This window comes from Ovis canadensis, chromosome 17 (assembly GCF_042477335.2).
Source record: "Ovis canadensis isolate MfBH-ARS-UI-01 breed Bighorn chromosome 17, ARS-UI_OviCan_v2, whole genome shotgun sequence".
NCBI lineage: Eukaryota > Metazoa > Chordata > Mammalia > Artiodactyla > Bovidae > Ovis > Ovis canadensis.
Window position 1 is genome coordinate 68,013,097 of NC_091261.1, and position 24,619 is coordinate 68,037,715.

Sequence of the window (24,619 nt, forward strand, 5' to 3'; positions counted from 1 at the left end):
TAAATGCAAATACATCCCCCACACACATGTACACAAGTATATACACATACTACTGCCTTCTGGTGCACATACACACATGAATTCACTCACATGTAAACAATATACACATATTTACATGCACATATGCATGCATACAGGCAGAGGCACCGGTATGCACAGACATGTCCTTTGCTACAGGGATCCTTTGCTGGCAGCGGATCGGGTAACCTCCCCCTGCTGGCCCTGTCCAAGCCAGTGGTCTGCAAGAAAGGCATTCTAAAGCAATTTGGGATTTACCTCACTCCGGTGAACATTCGTCCAGCTAATTTCATGCCCAGGGGCCACCTGGGAAGGCTCTGGTAGGGTACGGTGTGGGAAATCAGGCAGGGGATGGCAGAAGAGGTAGGAAACTCAGAAACATGTAAATTGTGTGACATGAACTTGGTGTGTGCTTCCCGGTTAGAGTCGCGGCATGCCAGGCTCGGGTGGGTCTTTGATGGAGCCTCCCTCCAGTCAGGGGTGGCAGCGGGCAGTACATCCATCTCCACTGTTGTGGAACTTAGCTTGCAGAGAAGCTCCTGGCCTGCATTTACACTGGCCCCAGACTCTCGCGTTCTCCCACATTTGCCTGGCTGAATCCCCAGCGGAGAGCTGTGCCCCTGCACCTGTGACACCGCCCACCCACCCCTGGTGGGGAGTGTTGGCTCAGGGCATGGGTGGATGGGGAATGGTTGAATGTATGAATGAGGGAACAAATGAATGGAAAAATTTGACCTTGACCACACCTGGTTCTCAAAGCAGAGAAGAATGGTTCAAATTTGTCAAACTCCTAGACCTAGTAGTCCAATTTCTGCTGACCCACTCCAGTTTCTTAGAACAAAGGTCAACAGCCATTTTCTGTAATGGGCCGGACAGGAGATATTCCAGCTGTGTCAGTCCGTGTCGTAACTACTCAACTCTGCCACCATGACGCAGAGGTGTCCACACACAATATGGAAACAAAGGGTGTGGCTGTTCTCCAACAAAACATTATTTCACAGAAATTTGAATTTCATGTAATTTTCACATGTCACAAAATACCATATCTCTTTTGAATTTTTTAAACTTTTATTTAAGGGTGTTAAAAGTAGCTGTGGGTCTGTCATATATGGTCTTTATTATGTTGAGATATGTTTTTCTAGCACATATGAGTGCTAATTTATTTACTTTGACAGCACCAGGTCTTGCAGCTTGCTGCAGGATCTTTTAGTTGAAGCATACCAATAAAGGATTCCCTGGTGGCTCAGTGATAAAGAATCCGCCTGCCAGTGCAGGATACACAGATTTGATCCCTGGGTCAGGAAGATCCCCTGGAGAAGGAAATGGCAACCCCACTCCAAAATCCTTGCCTGGGAAATCCCATGGACTGAGGAGCCTGGCAGGCAGTCCATGGGGTCCCAAAGAGTCAGACACAACTTAGTGACTAAGCAACAACAACAATAGGAACTCTTGGTTGTGGCATGTGGGATCTAATTCCTTGACCAGGAATGGAACCCAGACCACCAGGGAAGTCCCAAATGGATGTTGGAAAAGTAGGAAGATGAAAAGTCCCCTTCCCCACCGACCCCCAGGTTTCTGGTGAGAGGGAGACAAGCATCAGTCTTGTCTCAGGAGCTCAAGAACATTGGTTTTCTCAGTTCTCAGCCTCTGTTCTATTTCCCGAAGAGGCTAAGTAGCTTAGAGATTGAGAGCAAGATGTACGTGTCAAATAGACCAAGGGGAGAATGCCAGTTCTGCCTCCTGTATCTTCGCTGTGTGAGCTTAGAAAACAACCTCACCAGTCTGAGTCTCAGTTTTCCCATCTGTGAAGTAGGAATGATACCTCCCAAAAAGGGTCAAGCTTAAGAGTAAGACTAAATAAGATCATTCATACAAAACCTTTAGCATAATGCTCACGAGAAGGTTCAATGAATGGTATTGCTTATTCTTAGGAGGCAGCATGGCTCTGTGGCTGCAAGTTTCTTCTCAGACAGGTCTGGGTTCCAGCTCAGCTTTGCCAGTCGAAGCACAGCCTTGGGAAATTCTATCCCCCTTCTGCTTTTTGGTTTCCCCATCTCTTCCGTGACAGACGAGAACCCAACAACTCTAGAAATTTCTGCACATATTCTCTTTCCCCTTTTCTCCTCCCCCTCTTCCCTTTCTCCTCCTCCCTCTCTTCCCAAGGGCAGAAAGGACACAATTATGTTATGGGATTATACACACCACTCATCTGTCTGCCCCTTCCCCTTTACCAGCCCCACAGTCACTTTGTCAGACTGAGTGAAGTCAGAGAAGGACAAAAACCATATGATGGCACTTTCATGTGGAATCTTTAAAAAAAAAGGTGGGGGGGGGGGGAGACAGAGGAGTGTACAAATGAACTTATCCACAAAACAGAAATAGAGTTACAGATGTAGAAAATAAATTTACGGTTACTAGGGGGTAATTGTGGGGGAGGGATAAATTGGAAGACTGGGATTGACATATACACATTACTATAAGGAGATCAAACCAGCCCACCCTAAAGGAAATCAACCCTTCATTGGAAGGACTGATGCTGCAGCTGAATCTCCAATACTTTGGCCACCTGATGCAAATAACCGACTCATTAGAAAAGACCCTGATATTGGGAAAGATTGAAGGCAAGTGGAGAAGGGGACGACAGAGGATGAGATGGTTGGATGGCATCACCAATTCGATGGATATGAGTTTGAGCAAGCTCCGGGAGTTGGTGATGGACAGGGAAGTCTGGTGTGCTGTAGTCCATAGGGTCACAAAGAGTCGAACATGACTGAGAGACTGAACTGAACTGATACATAAAATAGATAGCTAATGATAACTTGCTGTACAGCATAGGAACTCCACTCAATACTCTAGTAGTTTATATGGGAAAAGAATCTTAAAAGGAGTGTATGTATGTATTATTATGATGTTCACTTTCCCATACATGTGAAACTAACACAGCACTGTAAACCAACTAGACGCAGATGGAATTTTTTAGAATATCAAATATCAAATAGTCAAGTTCATCTTCTTCATTAGGGATGCAGTTTTTCAGAGGGAAGGAGATCCATTGGGACTTTCATGTAAGGGTCAGTCACTGGCCATGTGCCCTGACCAGGCTGTAAACCCTGTGCAGAAGACTGGGGCCCCACAGTCAGTGGGCAATGGGGTCAGGACCCGAGTCCAAGTCTCAAATCATCTTTCCAGGATTTCTTAAGATCCCCTGGGAAAAGGATGGTTTCACAGAGCAGGAACTGGCAGAGCCCAGCTCAGAGGAAACCGCTTTCTGACCTGAGAGTCACAGCCGGAGAGCCTTCCAGGCGAGGCTGGGCTCCCGGGAGGAAGAATTTTGTTCCCGCTCTGCTTTCTCATTTCAGTCTGTCACTACTAGTTCAATATTTTCCAAACCGTCTATAGCATAAACACATGTCAAGTCTGACTCAAAGTTGCTTTTTTTCTCAGTTTACAAAAGTAATACATGTTTATTGGAGAAAAATTAGGAAAGAGAGATAAGCAGGGAGAAAAATTGTCTTGCAAAGCTTCTAATCCCACGACCCGGGACTAGGCCTGCTAACACCCTGGAGTCTATCTTCTCTGTGAGTTTTAATGCATATGAATTAGGTGGTGTATGTATACACTTAAAACAGTCATTCAGTTGACTTTTCCGTTTACAAAAATGTGGTTCTGGTCAGGGGCAACAGTAACATATCCAGCTGAGTTTTAATATCCAGCTCCGGAGGGAAGGACCTGGGTCGGTCCAGTCTTTTCATGCCGCAGAGAGCCTTGGGCAGGAACGAGACCTGAAGCTTCCTTGCTGAGTGGGTCTGGTTTGGCACATAGTCAGTTTCATGTGCTGAGCTGGTAAGGAAGACCTGCTTTGGCCCAGAGCGCGGCTCTCCCAGGTCCCACAGGCGATGGGAAGAAGGAGAGTGGCTGGAGTGCCTCATTTCTCTGTTCATCCCTTCACCCATTCCAGAAGCACTTCCTGAGCTCCTCCCCCAGACCTGGCCCATGTGTATTGCCTACTGGACTTGGCTTGCATGGATGCATCCAGAAGCTCTCCAGATCCTCTCCCACGGTCTAGCTCCCTGCAGCCTGCCTTGCCTGTTTTTGGGTGGCAGCTGGGAGTTCCCAAACAGAAGCAACAGAGTGGGTGATGAGGCCAAACATGGGCTGACCCTGAATTGAAAGGGTGGAAGGAGAGGCCTAGAATTGGGAAGGGAGGGAGAGTCTCAGCTCAGTGGATAAACAAGGGTTTCTAAGGTCAGGTCCTCTGAGCTGGGCTCTGCCAGTTCCTGCTCTGTGAAACCATCCTTTTCCCAGGGGATCTTAAGAAATCCTGGAAAGATGATTTGAGACTTGGACTCGGGTCCTGACCCCATTGCCCACTGACTGTGGGGCCCTGGGCAGGTTACTTAACCTTCCTGCACATGAATTTTTCCATTTGTAACATAGAGCCTCCCCTCCGGTGCAGGCTGGCATGACAGGGTCTCGGCTCAGTGCCTTGTAGAGAGACCACCATCAACTCCAGGCAGCTAAGTGCACATAGAGATCACATTCCTACTCACACGGATAACCAACCCTTTTCCGGAATCCTCTCTCCTCACAGTTCACAAAGCACTCTGAGTTCCAAAGATTTCAGGTAACTTGCCCAAGACCACACAGCTAAGAAGGGACAGGCTGACTCACTGCCTCGGCTTCCTCATCTATACAAAGGGAATAACCAGATCTATTTTGCCAAGTTATTAGAAGCATTCAGTGTGATGATACCTGGGAACCTTTTGGCTCTGTCTCAGTCCCCAGGGAAGCCTTAGGTAGATGGTCGTCTTCCTAAACATGATGAGGCCTGCCCTTCTTGGAGAGATTAAATCGGGGTCATTTGGTTGGATGTTGCCAGAAGTCACTCCACAGTCCTTGCCCTGAAACAACAGAACAGGATGTGGTTGGAAGGACTCCCTGCTGCTCACCCTGGCTACCTGTTCAAAGAGGCACCCTCCCCATGCTCATGGTCTGCCTGACCACACATGTGCTTCCTCATTGCCCTCATCGTCACCTACAATTATTCTGTGTGCCTGTCATGTCTCCCCCACTAGAATGTCAGCTCCATCACCAAGGAAATGATCCTTTTTATCTTGTCACTGCGCATACCTGGCCTGTGTGTGTGTGTGTGTGTGTGTGTGCACGTGCTCAGTCATGTCTGACTCTTTCCGGCCCCATGGGCTGTAGCCCGCCAGGCTCCTCTGTCCATGGGATTTCCCAGGCAAGAATACTGGAGTGGGTTGCCATTTCCAGGGGATCTTCCTGGCCTAGGGATCAAACCCGTGTCTCCTGCATTGCAGGCAGATTCTTTATTCACTGAGCGACCTGGAAAGCACCTCCCTGTTAATACCTAATTGGCAGGAGGGGAAAGTTGTCAGGCCTAAGGATTAAATGAGCCCAGATTTCCCAGAAGTTAGGACAGGTACCACCAGCCCCAGATAATGTTGAACCACTAGTGGGATCATGATTTTCTTCTTAATTCTCTCTCTATCCTTCTGGTGACATTTAGGAGAAACTTTTCATTCAGTTCTGGTATTTAATACCTTCCTAAGTACTCTTGCCTGGAAAATCCATGGATGGAGGAGCCTGGTAGGCTGCAGTCCATGGGGCCGCGAAGAGTTGGACATGACTGAGTGACTTCACTTTCACTTTTCACTTTCATGCATTGGAGAAGGAAATGGCAACCCACTCCAGTGTTCTTGCCTGGAGAATCCTAGGGATGGTGGAGCCTGGTGGGCTGCTGTCTATGGGATCGCATAGAATCAGACACTACTGAAGTGACTTAGCAGCAGCAGCAGCAGCAACCCTTACTTGCTGAACATTTAAACAAAAAGAGGAGGCCTTAAGCTTCAACCATTTGGCAGGCCATGATGCCAAGCAAGGGTTTAATTTTGGTTTTTAGTGGGTTTGTTTTCATTGTATATCTATTTTTACACTTATTTGGGGCTAGAAATTCTGAGTTTCCTTCTGATAATGATAAAAGGTAATGATACATTTTCTTCCTAATATACACTTATTTTTCAGAGGCAGTGCATCTAAAGGAAAACTATTAGCAAGTGATAAATAATATGAGCTGGCCAATCTGGCAAAAAATCTTTAGGTGGTTTTGGAATGATTGCAATGTGGGAGGTACCAAGTGAAATCCTCACTGAACTTTAGGTGATGCTGAGAAAAGATATTGTAGAGACCGGGAGGAACGTTCTTTGGATGTCTTTCAATTAAAGTCAGAAGAACAGGTCTTGGGCAGTGGCTGGACCACACAGTGTGATGAGAGGCAAAGAAAGCAGCAAGAAGTTTTTGTAGTGAACTAGAGGCCCAACCCTCCCCAGCTGGATGTCGGTGCCCCTGGAACACTCCCTCCCTCATAAGACACAGACCAGGGAGGACGAAATGTCACGGTCAGCGGCTGGGGCACCCCTTAAAATGTACAGAACCCCTGTCTCAGTTCTTGTAGGGCCCAGAGGAATTCAACACTTGGCCTTTCTGGATTTAGCAAAAACGGAGAGAGGAATCCAGTGAAGTGGAGATTATAAGCTTCTTTTTCCTTCCCACTTCTCCAAGCATGGCAGGGTATCAAAGGCTGGGTGGGGCTGGGGGTGGTGCATTTGCAAAAATAAAGAAAAAGTGCTGAAGCCCTGCTTTCAAACACTGCTGGTTTCTGCTCTGCATATTCCGAGGCCTTGAGGGTCCCTGTCATCTTTCTTGTCTGGCTGGGACATGAGCCTTCCCCAGCCAGCCCCTCACTTAATGGAACTCTATAACTCTTCATTTCCTGGACGCATGTCGGGTTAAACAGGTGGCACACAGCTGGCATTTCTCACTCGCTTTCTGGCATTTCCCATTTTTATGGGAAGCTAACCTGGCTTTTTTTTTTTTTTTTTTTTTATAAAGCCCCAGAGTTCCAAGGTTTAATATCCTCGGTGTTAGATTCACAAAGTACTTGGAAGTTAGAGATTGCCTGCGGCTGGAATTTGATGGAGCAGCAACTTGTCACTGGGTGTGTGATTTATTTGCTCAAGGGAAGGGGAAAGCGCAGAGGGCAATTAAGTGGGTTTTGAGTTTTGAGAGATCGGGGATGCTGAGAAGTAAGTGAGGAGGAGGAGCAGCTGAGGGGTTGTAAATCCCTTCTGACAGAACCCAGTGTTTTTAAAATAATAGCTGACTTTTGAACCAGCTAAAAATCAGGCAGAGCTGAGGACGGTTCCCACCCAGCTGTTTCTTTTGTCTGGAGGATCAGCCCTTGGGGAAGGCAGATACCTCTAGATGCTCTCTAGAGTCCGGCCATATGGCCTGGGCTGTGCGATCGAGCATACTGCATTGGTCCTGCCTCAGGGCCTTTGCACCTGCTGGCCCCTTGGCCTGAAGGCCTTGTCTCCCTTATTTCCAGGCAGCCGGCTTATTTCTTTTGTCTCAGCATGCCATTGCCTGGAGCAGCTTTCCCTGAGAGTCCTAGCCCAGAAGGTTCCCAGCTCCTCCGCGTTTTCCCAGTAAGTCCACTCATCCTGTTCATAGTACTCATTCCTCTCCCGACAGTTCATCAGTTTGCTGGCTTACGTGTTTATCACCGAGATTCTCCTCATCCCGGCAGGCCCAGATGAAGATGGGCCCGCCTCACTCACTGTATCTGTTACACCTAGAACAGTACCAGGCCCACATGGCACTCACTAAAGGGACTGTGATTGTGAACTTAATGATCTCTGGGGCTCAGGAAAACAAGATTGGCTTGAAAGGCAGGTCTCAAAGTGGGGTCCCCAGACCACCTGCGCTATTAATAGCGTCACCTGGGAACTTGTCAGAAAAGCACATTCTCAGGGCTCCCCCTGGACTCCCAGAATCGGAATCTCTTGTGGGTGGGAATAGCCATCTTTGTTTTCCCAAGCCCTTCCAGGGGAATTCTCACGTATGCTCAAGTTTGTCGGCCACTGCCCTAGTGCTTAAATACCTGTGAGGCCCAGGCAGGCGGTGTCACTGCAAGAAGTGGACAAGGTGTGGCAGAGGAGACACTACGCGCCCTGTCGAGGGACATTCAAATGCAAGACCAAGCCTGCCCAAAAGTCTAACACCCCTTCCTTCCTAAAAGGACCAATTGTTACTTTCATCCGGAGCCCCTTAGAACTCCCAAAAAAAGCCCACAAGCAAAACAAGCCAAGAAAAGTAAAGATACAGGCCCCTGAGAAGGTGTTTTTGTTTGGTTGGATGTGATGTGGATGCTCTGGTGGGGATCCCACACCCAGGAACCCTGGAAGAGGAGGCCTGGCCGTAGGAGGCACCTGGAGCATCGCATCTCTCCATCCTTCAGACGCTTTTGTGTGTTGGGAGGACAGCGGCAGCCAGGTAGGCTAGACCCTCCCTTCGTGGCGTGTACAATCCAGAGGGAGAGACGGCCCGTAATCAAAGACTCCAGCTGGCCCATGTGGAATGGCAACCACAACAAGGGCTGCAAAGATGGAGTGCCCGGTGCCGCAGGGGCCGACGGGAGGAGGGGCCGAGCTGGGGAGGCATCTGAGGCCAGATGGGGAGAGCATCGCAGGCCGAAAAGATGAGCTGGCGGGCAGTGGCCCTGAGCTAGGCCACTGTGGCTGGAGCTCCATGAGCAAAGGGGTGAGCTGTCTGCTGGGGTCAGACTCTGCAGGACCTTTGGATGCTGGAGGAGTCAGGTCTGCGTCCACTGCTGGGCAGTGGGGAGCCATTGTAGTTGGGGGGTGACCTGGTCAGCCTTGCATTTTGAAGCTGCCACTCAAAAGTCCTGGATGGAAAATGAATTGGGAGAGGCAGAGTGGCCATGAGGGGCTGCATAGCCATCCAGACAGGAGAGTGTTATTATTAGAGGTAATATTAGAATATTATTAGACATAATAATATTAGAAATAATATTCATATTATTAGGCACGATGTGAGCCATGTTCAAGGAGTACATATTCTGGCAAGTTGCTGGGCCGAGCACTGTACTTCCATGATCCCATTTCCCCCTCATACCCTATCTGCAACACTACTTCCTACCCCTGAGTAAGTCAGTTGCTGCAGGAAGATTACCATGAGCTCAGTGGCTTGGAACAATAAAAGCTTATAGCTCTGAAGGTTAGAAGTCCAAAATGGGTCTCACAGGGTTACAGTCAGGGCTTGGACAGAGCTGCATTCTGTTCGGGGAGGGGGTCCTTGGGGAGAACCCACCCCTTGCTTTTTCCAGCTTCTCTTGGCTCCTGCATCCCTTGGCTTGCAGCCCCTTTTCCATCCCCACAGCCAGCAAAGACTGGTTGAGTCCTTCTCACGTCACATCACTCAGCCTCTGCTACCGTCCTCTGATCTCCCTCTGCCTCTCCTTTGCCTCCTGGTTCACTTGCCACCTTCCCTCACTCAACTCTTGCCTTCCTTTTACTAGGACCCTTGTGATGACATGTTGGGCCCACCCTGATCCTCCAGAGTAGTCTCCCCGCCTCAAGAACCTTAATTTAATCACAGCTACAGAATCCCTTTTGTGCGTAAATATTCTCTCTCCACACATGCTCCGTAGTGTCTGACTCTGCTACTCCATGGACTGTAGTCTGCCAGGCTCCTCTGTTCGTGGAATTTTCCAGGCAGGAATACTGGAGTGGGTTGCCATTTCCTTCCCCAGGGGATCTTGACCCAGGGATCTAACCCCTGTCACCTGCATCTGCCACGTCTCCTGCATTGGCAGGGGGATTGTTTACCACTGCACCACCAGGGAAGCCTGTGGATATCTTTGGAGGACTGTTACTGAGTTGATCACTGTTACCGATGGGAACATAGGTGAGCCACAGTGAGTCCCCAAGGCATGTGGGCTCAGAGGGGGCAGAGCTGGGCTGGGAGCCGGTCTGTCAGTCTTCAGAGGAGGTTGCCCCCCGCCCCCACTCCCCGCCATTTACACTGGCCTGGCTCCCTGGCTTTGATGGTGAGGAGTTTGTGGGAGAGAAAGGAAACAGCTGCTACGGCGTTCAGATTTCTTTCCCAGCCACTGATTTGGCAAAATGAGCCAGTTTGAACAGAGGCCCTTGGAGAGAAACCCACTAGATGGTTTTATCTGATCGGTTTTGACAAGCCTCTTTTAGGACAGTTTATAATAAAAATCTTACACTTGCCGCACCAAAGGTTTACTGTGTCACCTGGGATGTGGGATCAAAGACAGCCTTCTATGAGCTGCCTGCGGCCAGGGCTGGGAGGGACGGTGACCTGTAGATAAGATGGTCCATGCTCCTCTTCTCGGAAGAACACAATCTTTGTTGTAGAGAGAGATGCTGTGTGTACACTAGCTCTTGAGCCTACGCCCCAGAAGCTAGAGAGGTTCTAAATATATCTGCAAGCCACCAAAACACCTTCTCTTGACCTTCAGACTAGCTCTGCTACCGAGGGCAGTGGACGTCATTAATCTTCATTGCTGTCAGTGATGTTCGTAGCGATATTACAGCCACCATTTACTGAGGGCCTATGATGTGTTGGAGTCTGAAAAAAATTGTTAAGACTCAAAAGATGGGAGTTAAGAACATAAACCCTGGAGCCAGCCTGCTTGGGTTCAAATCCCAGGTCAGCTTCACCTCCCTGAGCCTCATCTGTAGAAATGGGGCTGATTCCGAACTCGGTGAAGTCGAAGATGCCGTCGGCTAGAACATGTGCCGTGTCTTCCATGTACTCCAGAGAGAGGCAGTGCCCGTGAAACTGGCACCTGTCCATGAATGCAAAACGCATTCTGATTTCAAAGATGCTCTTTACAATGTGAGGAAATGCCCATTGAAGTCAGTGAAACACCAAGAGAGCACCCACCTCCTGGGTTCTTAGGCTTAGACTGGCGTCGGGCACATAGAAAGGGCTCGGCCTGTGTTAGCTGGTATTGTTACTATTGTCCCCATTTTACACACAAGGAAGCCGAGTTTGAAGTCAGTTCCCAAGGTCACCCAACAAGCAGTAAAGGGTAGAGTTGGAATTTGGATTCCCTCAGCCCTGTGTCTCTTTCCTGGCCCCCGAATCGTGTCCAGCACCTGGGCACCCGCACCGTGGATGCCGTGGCTGTGTGTCCCTGACACAGGTCGTCTGCCCCTCTGGATGTCTGCATCCTCACCTGTAAGAGGTGGGTGACAACGTGGACCCTCCAGGGATGCTGCGAGGATGCTGGGGGCGAGATAGGTCCCACACGTGCTCAGAAAACCATCCTGACCTCCCTTCCCTTCCGCACCGCACATCCACAAGTGGCTTTTAGGGCACTGGCATTAGCCACAGAAACTCAGCGCTCGAGCAGTTGCCGCAGATACTTGGACCGACCTGCCTGGACTGTTGGAACCTCAGCCACTTGTGTGCCTGCCCGGTGCCTGTTCCTGCTCAGAGCTCAGCCCTCACCCTACACCTCCTCTCACTCAGCCACTTATACACACCTGAGCAGGCACCGCCGTGCACCCCTCCTCTCCCCTGCAGGTACTGCCCCTCTGGACTCTGTGAAGCATTTAGAAACGGATACCAGGGATGTCGATATTGCCTGAGATTTTGTTTCAACACCATGTGTTAATGGTTCATCCTTTCCTCACTGATTTTTTAAAATTTATTTTTAATTGGAGAATAATTGCTTTACAATGTTGTGTTGGTCTCTGCCATACATCAACATGAATCAGCCATAAGTATCCATATGTCCCCTCCTTCTTGAATCTCTCTCCCTCCTACCTCCTGCCCTATCCTGCCCCTCTTTGTTGTCACAGAGTACCTGATTTGACCTCCCTGTGTCATACAGCAAATTCCTACTGGCTGTCTGTTTTATATACGGTAATGTGTATGTTTCCATACTACTGTCTCAGTTCATCCCACCCTCTCCTTCCCTCACTGTATCCAGCAGTCTGTTTTCTATGTCTGTGTTTCCATTGCTGCCCTGCAGATAGGTTCATCAGTACCATCTTTTTAGATTCCATATGAATGTGTTAATATACAACATTTGTTTTTCTCTTTCTGACTTACTTCACTCTGTATAATAGGCTATAGGTTCATCTACCTCATTAGAACTGATTCAAATGTGTTCTTTTTCCTGGCTGAGTAATATTCCATTGTATGTATGTACCGCAACTTCCTTATCCATTCACCTTTGATAGACATCTGGGTTGCTTCCATGCATGTCTTAACTATTGTAAATAGTGCTGCAGTGAACATTGGGGTACATGTGTCTCTTTCAATTTTGGCTTTCTTGGGGGTATATGCCCAGTAATCATGGATTTTTTTTTAAGTTTTTTTTTTTTTTGGAAGGATAATGTATCTACCACAGTGTTCATATCCTAAGAGCATAGCTTGATGAATTTTCACTAAACACACATCCATATAACCAACATCCACATCAAAATATAGAGCATCACCTGCCCCCAGCACCCCTCACGCCCTTTCCAGCCACCCCACGAAAGGTCACCACTGTGCTAACTTGTAACACATAAACCAGTTTTGTCTGCTTTTGGACTTCATATAAATGGAATCATTCAGTGTTTGTGTGGCTTCTTTTGCTCAGCATTTCTTTAGAACTTCATGCCTTTTGCAGTTAGCAATAATTTGCTTATTAATAATCCAGTATGCATTTATTTTGTTACATGGATATATCATCATTTTTCTGTTGGTGGACATGTGGGTAGGTTCCAGTTTGGGGCTAATATGAATGGATTGCTATTAACATTCTAGAATATTCTGGTACATTCTGGTACATGTCTGTAGGTCAATATGAGTATGCATGCCTGCTGGGTACATGCTTAGGGAAGGAATTGCTGGTCCTGGCTTATTTGTATATTTCACCTTAGTGGATGTGCCAAGCTGTGATCTTACCAACTGATATCCTACCAGCCCATGTGTGTGCATGTGTGTGTGTGTGTGTGTGTGTGTGTGTGTGTGTGTCCACGGGGCTCCAGATGCCCTAAGGTGGAAAGAGAAGCACAGACTTCAGCAGCTGCTGCTGGAAAGGAGGATGTGAGCAGGGGAAAGGAGACAGGCATGGACATTTGGACCCTGCAACTTCTACACAACCACCCTGAGAGTCTAGGAGTCTCGGAGCCTGTTGCAGCTGTTCACTGTGCTGTCTACAGTGGGGACGTATAATATTTCTTCTGGGCTCTGGCGGGTAATCAGCGTAGGTGACTATTCCGGAACAGCGTCTCTGGGTGAGGGAATCCACCCACAGTCTCTACCATCCTGAATACTTAAATGTCACTTTGGTCTAATTGGCTATGCAGCCCACTCCCCCCTCCTCCACCGTGCCTCCAGCAGCCACAGCAAACGCACTACCTGAGCCAGCAAGAGGGGACAACCCTGAGTCATCGTGGCTGTCACCCGCCGACAAACTGCACAACCCTGGACAGGAGAATCAGCCTCTCTGTGAGTCAGCTACCCTGGGAATCTCACCTTACGCAGGTGAAGAAACCAACCTTAGTCGAAGATCATGAGTGATTACAGGTAGCATGATGAACAAGTGGATAGATGGGTAGATAATATGTGGACAGACCAATGCGATGTGTGTATAAATATATAATTCTTATATATATTTGCACACAAGTATGTGTGTGTGTGTTCACCGTTTTATTGATCATGTACCACCTCTCATAATAGCCAGCATTTCAGGAATAGTGACTGTATTGGGCATGGAGACTTGCCTATACCCTGACACACCCGATTTCATGTGCTTCTCCTAAGAAACCTGATAAAAGCAAAATCTGTATTGACCCCATTTTACAGATAATGAAACTGAGGCTCAGAGAGGTTAACTCTCCTGCCCAGGGTCACAGCCACTGACAGACAAACCACGGTTCCAACCCAATCTGACACTAGGCCCCTGTTCTAACCACTGTGGACACCAGTGAGAGAGATCTTTCTCTTATGCAGTCCTCACACTAATTCTGTGGCTAGGTCTCGTTAATTCCTTCGATAGATGCGGAACCTGAGGCCCAGAGAGGTTAGGTAGCCCACTGAAAGACACAAAGATGCACAGTGGGTGAAGAGCAGAGCCCTTCTGATAGCAACGTTCTGGCTATAACCACGTGATCTCAGCTGATTCTAGCCCACAGCAGGGCTTGGAAACTATTAAAGGAATGAACAGGATGCCAAGAACATTTTAGCAGTCAAGTCACAGATTAAAAGAAAAGTTCATGCCATCATTTTGACACAGAAAAGGAACGTCCCTAGTGCCCTTCCTTCTTCTTTCAGCCAGTAGTGGATGCAGTGAGCGAGATGTGGTCCTAGGGACGGGATGCCTTGGTGAATCTAGAACTCATTCCGTCTCTCGTTCATTTGGTGACTGTTCATCGAGTGCGTGGTCTGTGTGCCCCAGGCATCGTGCTCATTGCAGAGGAAATGGATGGACAAACATGCCGGCGATTAAATGGGGTGTTACTGTTACTGTATAATGTCCTTTTTCATCTTGTCATTCATCTGGAACCGCTGGTCCTCAAAATGAACTCAATGAGGCTGAAAATAGTTTGAAAATCCTCTGTCCAGACAGGCATCTGGTTTGGGGGAGTGTTACTGGAGTTTACACACCCCTGTTCAAAGGCTTGAATACATCATTCACTTAGTACACATCAGCGACGGCTTTGCTGGTCTTTCGTCACTGTCCCCACACACCAGTGGCTCCTGGCAAGTGATGGCAGCTGGGATGAGGGGCCAGCAGAGTGCCGTCTGAGTGCTGCCTGTGGACTGCCACACACAAGTTACAATTTTCACCTGTGGGAGCCTGGGTTAGACAGTGGGTGGCATTCCCACTTCTGGGCTAGGCTAGACTCTGAAGGTATCCTTGGATGCCGAGGGGGGCAGGGGGAAGCTGGTGAAGATCCGGAAGAACCCCAAAGGACTTGCTCCCAGACCCGCATCCCAGAACCAGAATCAAGGTCCAGTAGCAGGCTTAACATCTCAGGGGTGTAACAGCGGCGTGTCCACACACGCCCCACTCTCTACTTGTCACTTGTCGTGTGTGTGCCGCACAGCTTGCAAGATCTTTGTTCCCCAGCCAGGGATCAAACCTGGGCCCCGGCAGTGAAAGCGCCAAGTCCTAACCGCTGGACCACTTGAGAATTCCCTCTGTGCGTCGCTTTTGGTAGCTGTTGTGGGTGGCCCTTATCTTGACAACTGCCAACCATTAATTTTGTTCTTTTGCTTTCCAGCCTCTGTAAGGGCCGGACCCTCTATTCTGTGGTGAGAGACGCCAAGATCGTCTTGGATGTCAACAAAACGAGACAGATTGCCCAAGAAATTGTGAAGGTACCGTAGGGTCTGGGGCCTCCTCCCTGAACCTCAGAAAGACCTGGCCCCATCCTGAGACTCATGGTGTGGCTTCAGACCAACAGTGTGGGCTTAAAAGAAATTAAACTTGACCTGAGTGACACCGCGCTGTGTGTGTATGACAATTGCTAAAACAGCCATTAGAGACGGTCAACCAGTGTTTGGTTTCCTTCTGGTGTCCTGTCATCAGGATAACTGGGTGTGTGCGGGGACCAGGGGGCTCTTCTCATTACTAGAATTCCTTACCCCCTGAATCCTTGAATTCCCATGAGTGTAAACCATCTCTCTCCATAGCTGCTGGGAACTATCAAATTGTTGGGTGTTGTTTGGGATTAGAACAAACGAGAACATGCTGTGTTTTCTGGTGGGCACCTTGTGACTCCGTAGTATTCAGGTTTTTATTCTCCATTGGATGTGTTAGGACTGAACTTCAAAAAAGAAATAAAACTGTGACTGCTCATTCAGGCAAAAATAGAAATCTAGGTATTTCACCCTTGAGCCTGACCTCCCATAAGCCCTTCTCCATGTTCTTGATAATCGCCTCATGATACGTCTCTTGAGGAACACAAGTGAATTTCTGCAGTGGTGTGGAATAAGATCGAAGGGGTTCCTGTCTCTTGAGGGCCCTCTTTTCAGATTTGGCCCTGCTCCTTTCCCTCGGGGGAGATCTTCCCTTGCTTCTTTTTCAGGAAGCAGAAGCACTTAGACGGAGATGGTTTTGCTACGATCTGAGGCTGGTGGCAGATTTCTGCCTTGGGGACCCTGCTCAAGGCTGTTCCCACTTGCCACGCCTTCTCCACCCTACTTGCAAGCCTGGGTGTTTGGGCCCCAGGTCTGCAGCTGTTCAGCATGTGTGGTCTCAGTGGAAAGGCAGGGCGTGTAAACCATGAGCCCAGGCCAGGCTCCAGTGAGCACAGAGGTGTGCTTGTCTCCTGCAGGGCATGGGCTATCTCCACGCCAAGGGGATCCTGCACAAGGACCTCAAGTCCAAGAATGTCTTCTACGACAACGGCAAAGTGGTGATCACAGACTTTGGGCTCTTCAGCATTTCCGGGGTGCTGCAGGCTGGCAGGTGAGTGCTGGTTGGAGGGGCCCCGAGGGGTTCTCGAGAGGTGATGGTCAGGGGATGGGAAGTCACCCACATGGCTTTAGTGACCTAAACATGATGCTGGACCTGAGATCGTTTAGCCAAGGGGTGAGGCTGCTATGCCTGTGGTGCAATGCTGGTGCCCAGGTCAGGCTCCGAGTCCCATGGGGCCTCTCTTGAAAGTGGTGCCTTTGAATGGGCACAGAGCTTCCTTCAGTCCTGCAACACCCTTGCCCTTTAATTTCACCCAAGGACTCTTTTCTTCCTCCAAGCATGCACATGGAAGTTGGACTCACCAAACACCCTTGCTCAGTTTTCATATGAATTCCTTCATTTCAGTGCAGCTGGAGTGTAGTTGAGAGCAAGAGATTTAAGGTCAGACCCGCCCAGGGCCTAGCGTGGCCTGGCCACTCATTAACTGTGCCTTCACGTTCCTGCAAGAAAAATGATGATGCCTACCTTAGTGTCTTTATGGGGGTAGAATAAGAGCACACAGCAAGCGTCCAGCACAGCGCCTGGAGCACATCAAGCAGACAAACAATAGCCACTGCGGAGCTGCTCTAATTAGTATGAATTTGCATATACCTCCCCAGTATCACCCAGGAGGATCATTAACTATTGTTAAGTAATTAAAGCTCAGCCACCACTCACCCTGGAGCAAGCTGCCTTGAGCTGGCCAGTGAAGAAACAGCCGGGATCTCGAATAAACAGCCCATAATTCCGAAGGTCTGCCCTTTGTAACTTTTAATTTGGAGAGTTGTGCTCACGCGCACTCCCGTGCACACACACACACACACGCACTTTAACCCAGTGTGTTTTCTCTAATCACGCCTCTATAACAAATGGTGTGCCTCTCCAGAAAGACAGCTTTGCACCCCCTCCAGGCTTCTGTATTTGTACTCCTGTTTCAGCTGATTCGGGGAATCTCTGATCTCTTTGAGGTATGCCCGAGGAGCCCCAGTACTCCTCCCCGCACAGTGAATTTTCTCCATGCTCTATAATACTTTGAATCTTGGTCAGACCATCTGAAATTTGGCAAAACCTGATCTTGCTGTTCTTTGCGATGCAGTAACCATCAGAAGCTTAAGGGTTTGTTTGTTTTCAGATTATTACTTCGCCCAAAGAGATTCATCTTCCAAAATGATCTATAGTCCCTAAGATAAGAAAATAAGGAGACAGGAAATTAATAGATAGATGGAGAGGGTCATCAAGGCAGAACCTAAGAAGCCAGGAGCTCACTGAGGTTCCAGTTTCCTGGTTGGGGAATAGCTGTTTCCATCACCCCAAGGCCAAGGGCAGAGAAAGCAGTTGGTGACATCATTATGAACCTAAGTACTTTGTGTCAAGACACGAAGAGGCTCAGCAAGTGTCTTTTTTAACCTAGTTCAAGGCTCTTTAAAAAAAACATCGGATTCTTCCCTCCTGGTGGCAGGTCCACACTCATCCTCCTGGCCAGTGGCTTTTCCCCCAAGTGGGGGAAAGTGGGGCAGGGCCTCTGCTTTTTTTCCGTTTAGAGTCATGGTTTCTGAAGCCATAGAAGAAAAAGCACGGGGAAAGGGAATGACCTTCAGCTTAATCATGGAGGCCCCATGCCAACCAGGGAGAGAAGTCAAATGAAGGGCAAGATGGCTTCTGGCCTTGTCCCCCAGATAGCACCCCGCCCCAACCGTGCCCCAGTCTGGTTGTCAATGCAAACCCAGTTAGTGTCACAGGGTGCCAGGGAACCCTCAGTAACACCTCCCCACCAGAGACCCACATCACCTGGCTACCCAGGAGGAGCCATCAGTGACTTCCTGTGCTTTTTTTCTGTTGCTGGGACAATAGGGCTCAATTCAGACCTTTGCTCCCAAATGGTGCCATGGAATCTTATAGGACTGTGGTTAGGAGTCTAGTTGCTGGAGTTTTAAAGACTAGCAATCAAACAGATCTTAGTTCTTTCACTTTTTATCTCCGTGGCTTTGCCAGGGTCACTTAAGCTTTTTGGGCTTCCCAGGTGGTTCAGTGGTAAGGAATCTGCCTGCCAGTACCAGAGACATGGCTTTGATCCCTGGGTGGGGAAGATCCCCTGGAGAAGGAAATGGCAACCCACTCCAGTATTCTTGCCTGGAGAATCCCATGGACAAACTTGCCTGGAGGGCTACAGTCTATGGGGTCACCAAGAGTCGGATACAATTTAGCAGCTGAGCACACACACACACTTAAACATTTTTAAAGCTATTTCCTCACCCATAGAACAGCGGTGATCCCCAGTTGATTGTGGGTGCCTGAGAATTAAATGGGCTGGAACTCCTGGTATACAGTAGGCACTCAGCAGGAGCTACTTGCCTTCCTGCCCTTCCCTCAGTTAGACCTTGGGGGCATCCACAGTGCTCCGTGCCCAGAAAGGGGAGATCAGCTGGCCCTGGGGCAAGGGTGAGGCACAGTGACAGTGAGCACATTCTGGACATCCAGACAGACGCCAGGGCTCCCCTGAGCCCATCCTCAGCATTGCCTTGTCTATAGCTGTTCTGCCATCATCCAGAAAAGGTGTCATTTAAGATGCCAGTGCTATCATGCCAGCTGCCTATAGTGATAGCCATAATGAAGACAATTTGGGTTGGTCACTGATAGGCCCATCACCAGGGGAACAGGACACCCCAGGGTGTCTGTGCCAGGCCTGGGTCCCAGCCCCCTGCCAGGCATGTGCCTACATCCACCCCAGGATGATGGTTATCGAGTGACCCAGCCTTACAGTTCCGAAGCTCCACTGCCCCAGCAAGTCAGGAGGAGGCAGAAGGGGCTGTTGAGTAAGATGGGAACTGGCAGGTTTGTCCTTCTGGTAACAGCATCCTACCCTACACAGCCTGGTCATGCCAGGAGAAGGGCGGCTGGCCCAGGACACGACCCCTCTCTCGGATGACATTCTTACTTTGGACTCTAACCTCCATTCTGTTTCTGAGTCCTCAAGGCGCAAAAACATCCACAGGGAATATTGATGTCCAGGACTCGTGTAGCCCTGGCAGCTGACCCAACCCTTCTCCTCTTCATTCTTGCACCAGTCATCTGGAGTCCAAGTTCATGTGTTCATTTCACAGATGGGAAAGTGGAGACTCAGGTCTGTTCAAAGATGCACACCTAGTAAGCAACAGATGGGTCCTTAAACCCCTGCAGGTGTCCCCGATTCTAAAAGCAAGAACTCATTGGACCTTGCAAACTCATGGTTTGTTTGTTTTTTTAATGAATGAATTTGAGTCCTATTTTCTAGCAGAGGATGCGTTCTATCAGGTCAACCTATACACACATTCCCGACTGAGGTCCAAGGAGAGGCTGCCATGCAGTCTTGCTTTGGCTGTTGCTTGGAGATGACCAGGGCATGGACACAGGAGTATGTGGTGCACTGCAGGGCAAGAAGCTCCAGCTCTGGGGCCAGTTGGATGGGTTTTGCAATTCTGCCTCCCTGGTAGAAGGGCAGCCTCAGAGCAAGTCAATACTTCTGAGCCCCATTTTCTCTTGTGCAAAATAAACTAGACTAGGATGAGTGAGTTGTTTTTAGGATTTAAGATTAATGTGTATGAGACACATGCATGCAAGTGTATATATTGTATAGCTCCTCCAGGAGTATTAACTCAGTCAGTTCAGTCTCTCAGTCGTCTCCAACTCTTTGTGACCCTGTGGACTGCAGCACGTCAGGCTTCCCTGTCAATCACCAACTCCTGGAGCTTGCTCAAATTCATGTCCATTGAGTCGATGATGCTATCCAATCATCTATCCAACCATCTCATCCTGTCGCCCCCTTCTCCTCCTGCCTTCAGTCTTTCCCAGCATCAGGGTCTTTTCTAGTGAGTCAGTTCTTCACATCAGGTGGCCAAAGTATTGGAGCGTCAGCTTCAGCATCAGTCCTCTCAATGAACATTCCAGACTGATTTTCTCTAGGATTGACTGGTTTGCTCTCAGTATTCACTAATCCAGTGTTTACTGAGGCTCCGTATAGAACATAAGTGCCATGAATAACGAGGACCAGCTCTACTTGTTCGATGAAGATGGAGGAGGGGGCGCCTCAGTGGCAAAGGAACAGGATGACGGTTTGGGTGTTGGATGTCTCTCTCCAGACCATCCTGTCTTGTACCTCCCGCTGGGTCTTGGCCTCAAGCACAAGGTCAGGCAGTGCCTGATGGGGAGCACAGGGCAGGGGAGAAACAGAAGGAAGCCAGCAGAGGTGGTCCAGGGACTTGCAGTCAGTGATGGAAGACCGGTCCTCTCTGGGCTATGAAACAGGGCTCACCCTGTGCTTCACTTCTCCAGGCGTGATGACAAGCTACGTATCCAGAACGGCTGGCTGTGCCACTTGGCCCCAGAGATCATCCGCCAGCTGTCTCCCGACACAGAGGAGGACAAGCTCCCCTTCTCCAAACACTCAGACGTCTTTGCACTCGGGTAGGTGGCCCAACCCAGGCTCTTCAGAGCCCCAGCCTGAGCAGAGGGGCACTTCCCTTTTGGAAGGGACAAGGCGTCTGTCTGAAGATTTCTGGGTGAAATTATGGGGGGAGGGGTCTGAGTGGGCTGTAGTAGAGAGACCATAGCAAACCTCCATGCCTGCTTTCTAACTGATGATGCAAACGTGGCAAATTGCCTGACTCACTCATTCATTCATTCATGCAAGAGCTTTGTCCTGGGTGCTTAGTATGAATGAACTGTCAAAAACTTAGTGGCTTAAAAAGACATTTATGATCTCAAGTTTCTGTGGCCAGGAGTTTGGGAGTGGTTCTGAGCTGGCTCAGCATCTCACATGAGGTCACAGTCAAGATGTTGACTGGGGCTGCAGTCTCATCTGATGGTTTGACATCTGAGGATCTGTTACCAAGTTGTGACCACTCACATGGCTGCTGGCAGGAGGCCTCAGGTCCTTACCACACAGGCCTTTCCACGGGCTCGGCGGCAAGAAGCTGCACTGCCTTTATGACCTGGTCATAGAAATTATATATAGTCACTTCTACCGTACTCTGTTTGTTAGAACCAAGTCAGTAAATCAAGGTGAGGAGAATTAAGCTCTACTTTTTTTTTTTTTTATAAAAAGGAGTATCAATTTGTAGATGTTTTAAAACCACCATAGTTTCCCTATTCTCTCTTGCCTAACAGAAGACAGACAAGGAAACAGTTGTTTTTACAAAATTCCATGGTAAATGCTATGCTGAGGATAAGCACAGGACTGTGGGGAGAAAGGGGGAACTAAATCCCGTCTGGGGGATCACAGAGGGCTTCCTGGAGGAGGAGACTCCCGAGCCTGTGTTAAAAATTGAGTATAAGTAGTCCAGGTGAGGGCAAGGTAACGTGTTTCTGATAGAGGGAACACATGAAAAGGAACACGGATGACAAGGAACAAATTGTCCACCATGGAGGAACACACTGGGGAGCAGGGCAGGGGGAGGAAGGAAAGCCGATGGATGACGAATCAGGGGGAAAAAATGAGACTAAGGTGGTGAGATGAAAGCCTAGAGCGGAAAGAAGGCACACTGCAGGGACTTAGAGGCTGAGTTAAGTAGTTTCCACCTTCAGGGCACTAGGGAGCCACTGATGGTCATTAAGCAGGAGAATGACATAATCACATGTTGAGTTTTAGAATAATCTCTACTGTGTCAAAAAACAGAAAGGAGGAAGACAAATGGGGCCAGGTGACCAATGCAGGGTGAGACCCTGAAATTCTGCACCGAATCAGTGCCAGGGGAATGAAAGCTGGGATTGGACATAAGAAGCAGGATTTGGGGAGTGGAAGTGATAGGGCTTGACTATTGGTTTAAATGCGGGTGGTGGCAATATCTTCCTGAAACAGCTGGGTGGAAAGTAGTGTCCTTTGCCAAAGTAGAGACCCGCCTGGGGGATGGGGATTGGGGGTGGGATGTACCAGGAAGGCAAAGAGAGCAGATCTAGACACAGTGCGTTTGAGCCACTTTGGAGTCAGCCAATGGAAGCGACCAGAAAGCAGCTGAATCTGCACATTTGAAGTCTGGAGACAAAGAGCATAGGACTCATCAGCAAAGACAGAATAACTGCAGCCACGGGAGAAAATGAGTTGTCTTTGAAAGTACAGAGGAGGGAGAGAGGCTCCAGGGCACTGTCCTAAGATGCAGGTCCCGGCACTCGGAAAAGATCCACTAGGAGCCTCATCTTACCTTGACTGTGGGGGGCGGTTGCAAGAACTGGCAGAGATGACGCTGGGGAAGCTGTTTGGGAAAGCTGGAGGCTCGAAGATGTGTGAAGTTAGATTTTAGCACCACCGGGAGCTGGTACAGAGACCATCTTCCACTGAGAAGTACCCCGCTGTGTCCTCTCCATAAATCGGGGTGGGGGCAGCATTGGCTGGCACATCAGGATCCTCACCATCTGTCACTTGGACCCCTTTAGAGGCTGTCACTTGTTCCAGCTAGTTTATGCCCAGATCTTTATCTAGTTAAATATTGTTATCTGAAACCAAATTGCAGTAATTAAGTTGGTATATTTTAGTATCAATTTAGCAAAAGAAAAAAAAGAAGAATGTAATTAACAAAATGTACCAAAGTAAGTAATTGGTTTTCCATTGGAGTTTTAATCTTGAGCAATTTTTTTTCCCCCTTAAAGCAAGTTTCTCTTGAAAGTTAGGTTTGAAAGGAAGTTTTAATGAGACCTTTATCCCTGACACTGCTGAGTTCCAAGGAACCTGGTGCTCTTGGTTTCCTGCCAATTAGCTGCATCTTGTTGCTTGGGAACCTCATGCTGGGGCATGACTTGGAACAAAAATGGATTTTTAAAAGTGTGTTGAGCACCGTGTTAAGCTTGTCATGGGCACTATCTCAGAACATCTTCAGAGGTACAACTTTGAAGCAGGTACATTCGTTCCCAATTGACAGATGAGGAAACTGAGGTTCCGAGTGGCTCAGTGACTTGCCTTACAGTAATTAACCATGGAGCTGGGAATCAAACTTGGGTCATCCTAACTCCACAGCTGGAGCTTTTAAACACAGAGCCCCCGATGGGCTTGAGAGTCATTTCACCACTCAAAACCCTACGTCCCTCAGCCACAAATCGAAGTTAATAAAGCCATTGTGATATTCTAAGGACTGAAGGAGAAAACATCTGTAAGGCACCCAGCACAGGGCCAGGCTTCCAATAGTCTCCCTTCCGCAGTTCACATGAGCAGCGCCTACACTCTGTGCCCCTGTCGCCAGGCCCCAACCATCACCTATAGGGTCACCCTCCCAAGTAGTGCACTGCCCCCGTTGCAAAGGACTCTCAGAGAGAACCATGTGTAGGTTTCCCATAGAGCAGGATGGCCAGTGGTGTGATTCTGCGGTCAGATGGTCTCAACTCTGGCTGTGACCTCTCACAAGCTGTGTGACCCTGGGTAAGATACATAACCCTCCCGAGCCTCATTTTCCCAGCTGTGAAATGGGGCTGATATTAGCACTTCTTGTTTTCAAATGTAGGTTTTTAACTTTTTTCCAGTATGATGTGGCCAGTAGATCAGGAAACAACTTACCATTGGATAGTTTGTTATTCAGCTCAATTCAGTTCAGTCGCTCAGTCATGTCTGACTCTTTGCGACCCCATGAATCACAGCACGCCAGGCCTCCCTGTCCATCACCAATTCCCGGAGTTCACTCAAACTCATGTCCTTCGAATCAGTGATGCCATCCAGCCACCTCATCCTCTGTCGCCCCCTTCTCCTGCTGCCCCCAATCCCTCCCAGTCAACTCTTCGCATGAGGTGGCCAAAGTATTGGAGTTTCAGCTGTAGTATCAGTCCTTCCAAAGAACACCCAGGACTGATCTCCTTCAGAATGGACTGGTTGGATCTCCTTGCAGTCCAAGGGACTCTCAAGAGTCTTCTCCAACACCACAGTTCAAAAGCATCAATTCTTCGGCGCTCAGCTTTCTTCACAGTCCAACTCTCACATCTGTACATGACCACAGGAAAAACCATAGCCTTGACTAGACAGACCTTTGTCTTGTCTAACTCAGTGAAACTAAGCCGTGCCATGTGGAGCCACCCAAGACGGGTGGGTCATGGTGGAGAGGTCTGACAGAATGTGGTCCACTGGAGAAGGGAATGGCAAACCACTTCCGTGAGAACCCCATGAACAGTGTGAACAGTTTGTTATTCACAGCTCCCAAAAGGAGGGGGCACATTGTCCCATGCAGGGGTTCATGGGGAGGCACCAGGGTCAATCAAGAGGCAGAAGGAGCAGGAAGAGAATATAGGCAAGAACCATTATTGTGGTTTCCCCAGGAAGGAAAGGATGAGGCA

At 48.8% G+C, this 24,619-nt stretch overlaps 1 protein-coding gene across 1 annotated transcript in view; it reads left to right on the forward strand.

Moving 5' to 3' along the window:
* Positions 1 to 24,619, forward strand: part of KSR2 (kinase suppressor of ras 2) — a 454,968-nt gene that overhangs the window by 426,907 nt on the left and 3,442 nt on the right. Inside the window, exons 15-17 of the mRNA XM_069557572.1 lie at positions 15,159 to 15,255; positions 16,215 to 16,348; positions 20,645 to 20,776. Of these exons, the coding sequence (XP_069413673.1) occupies positions 15,159 to 15,255; positions 16,215 to 16,348; positions 20,645 to 20,776 (363 nt within the window). The remainder of the gene's footprint in view (positions 1 to 15,158; positions 15,256 to 16,214; positions 16,349 to 20,644; positions 20,777 to 24,619) is intronic.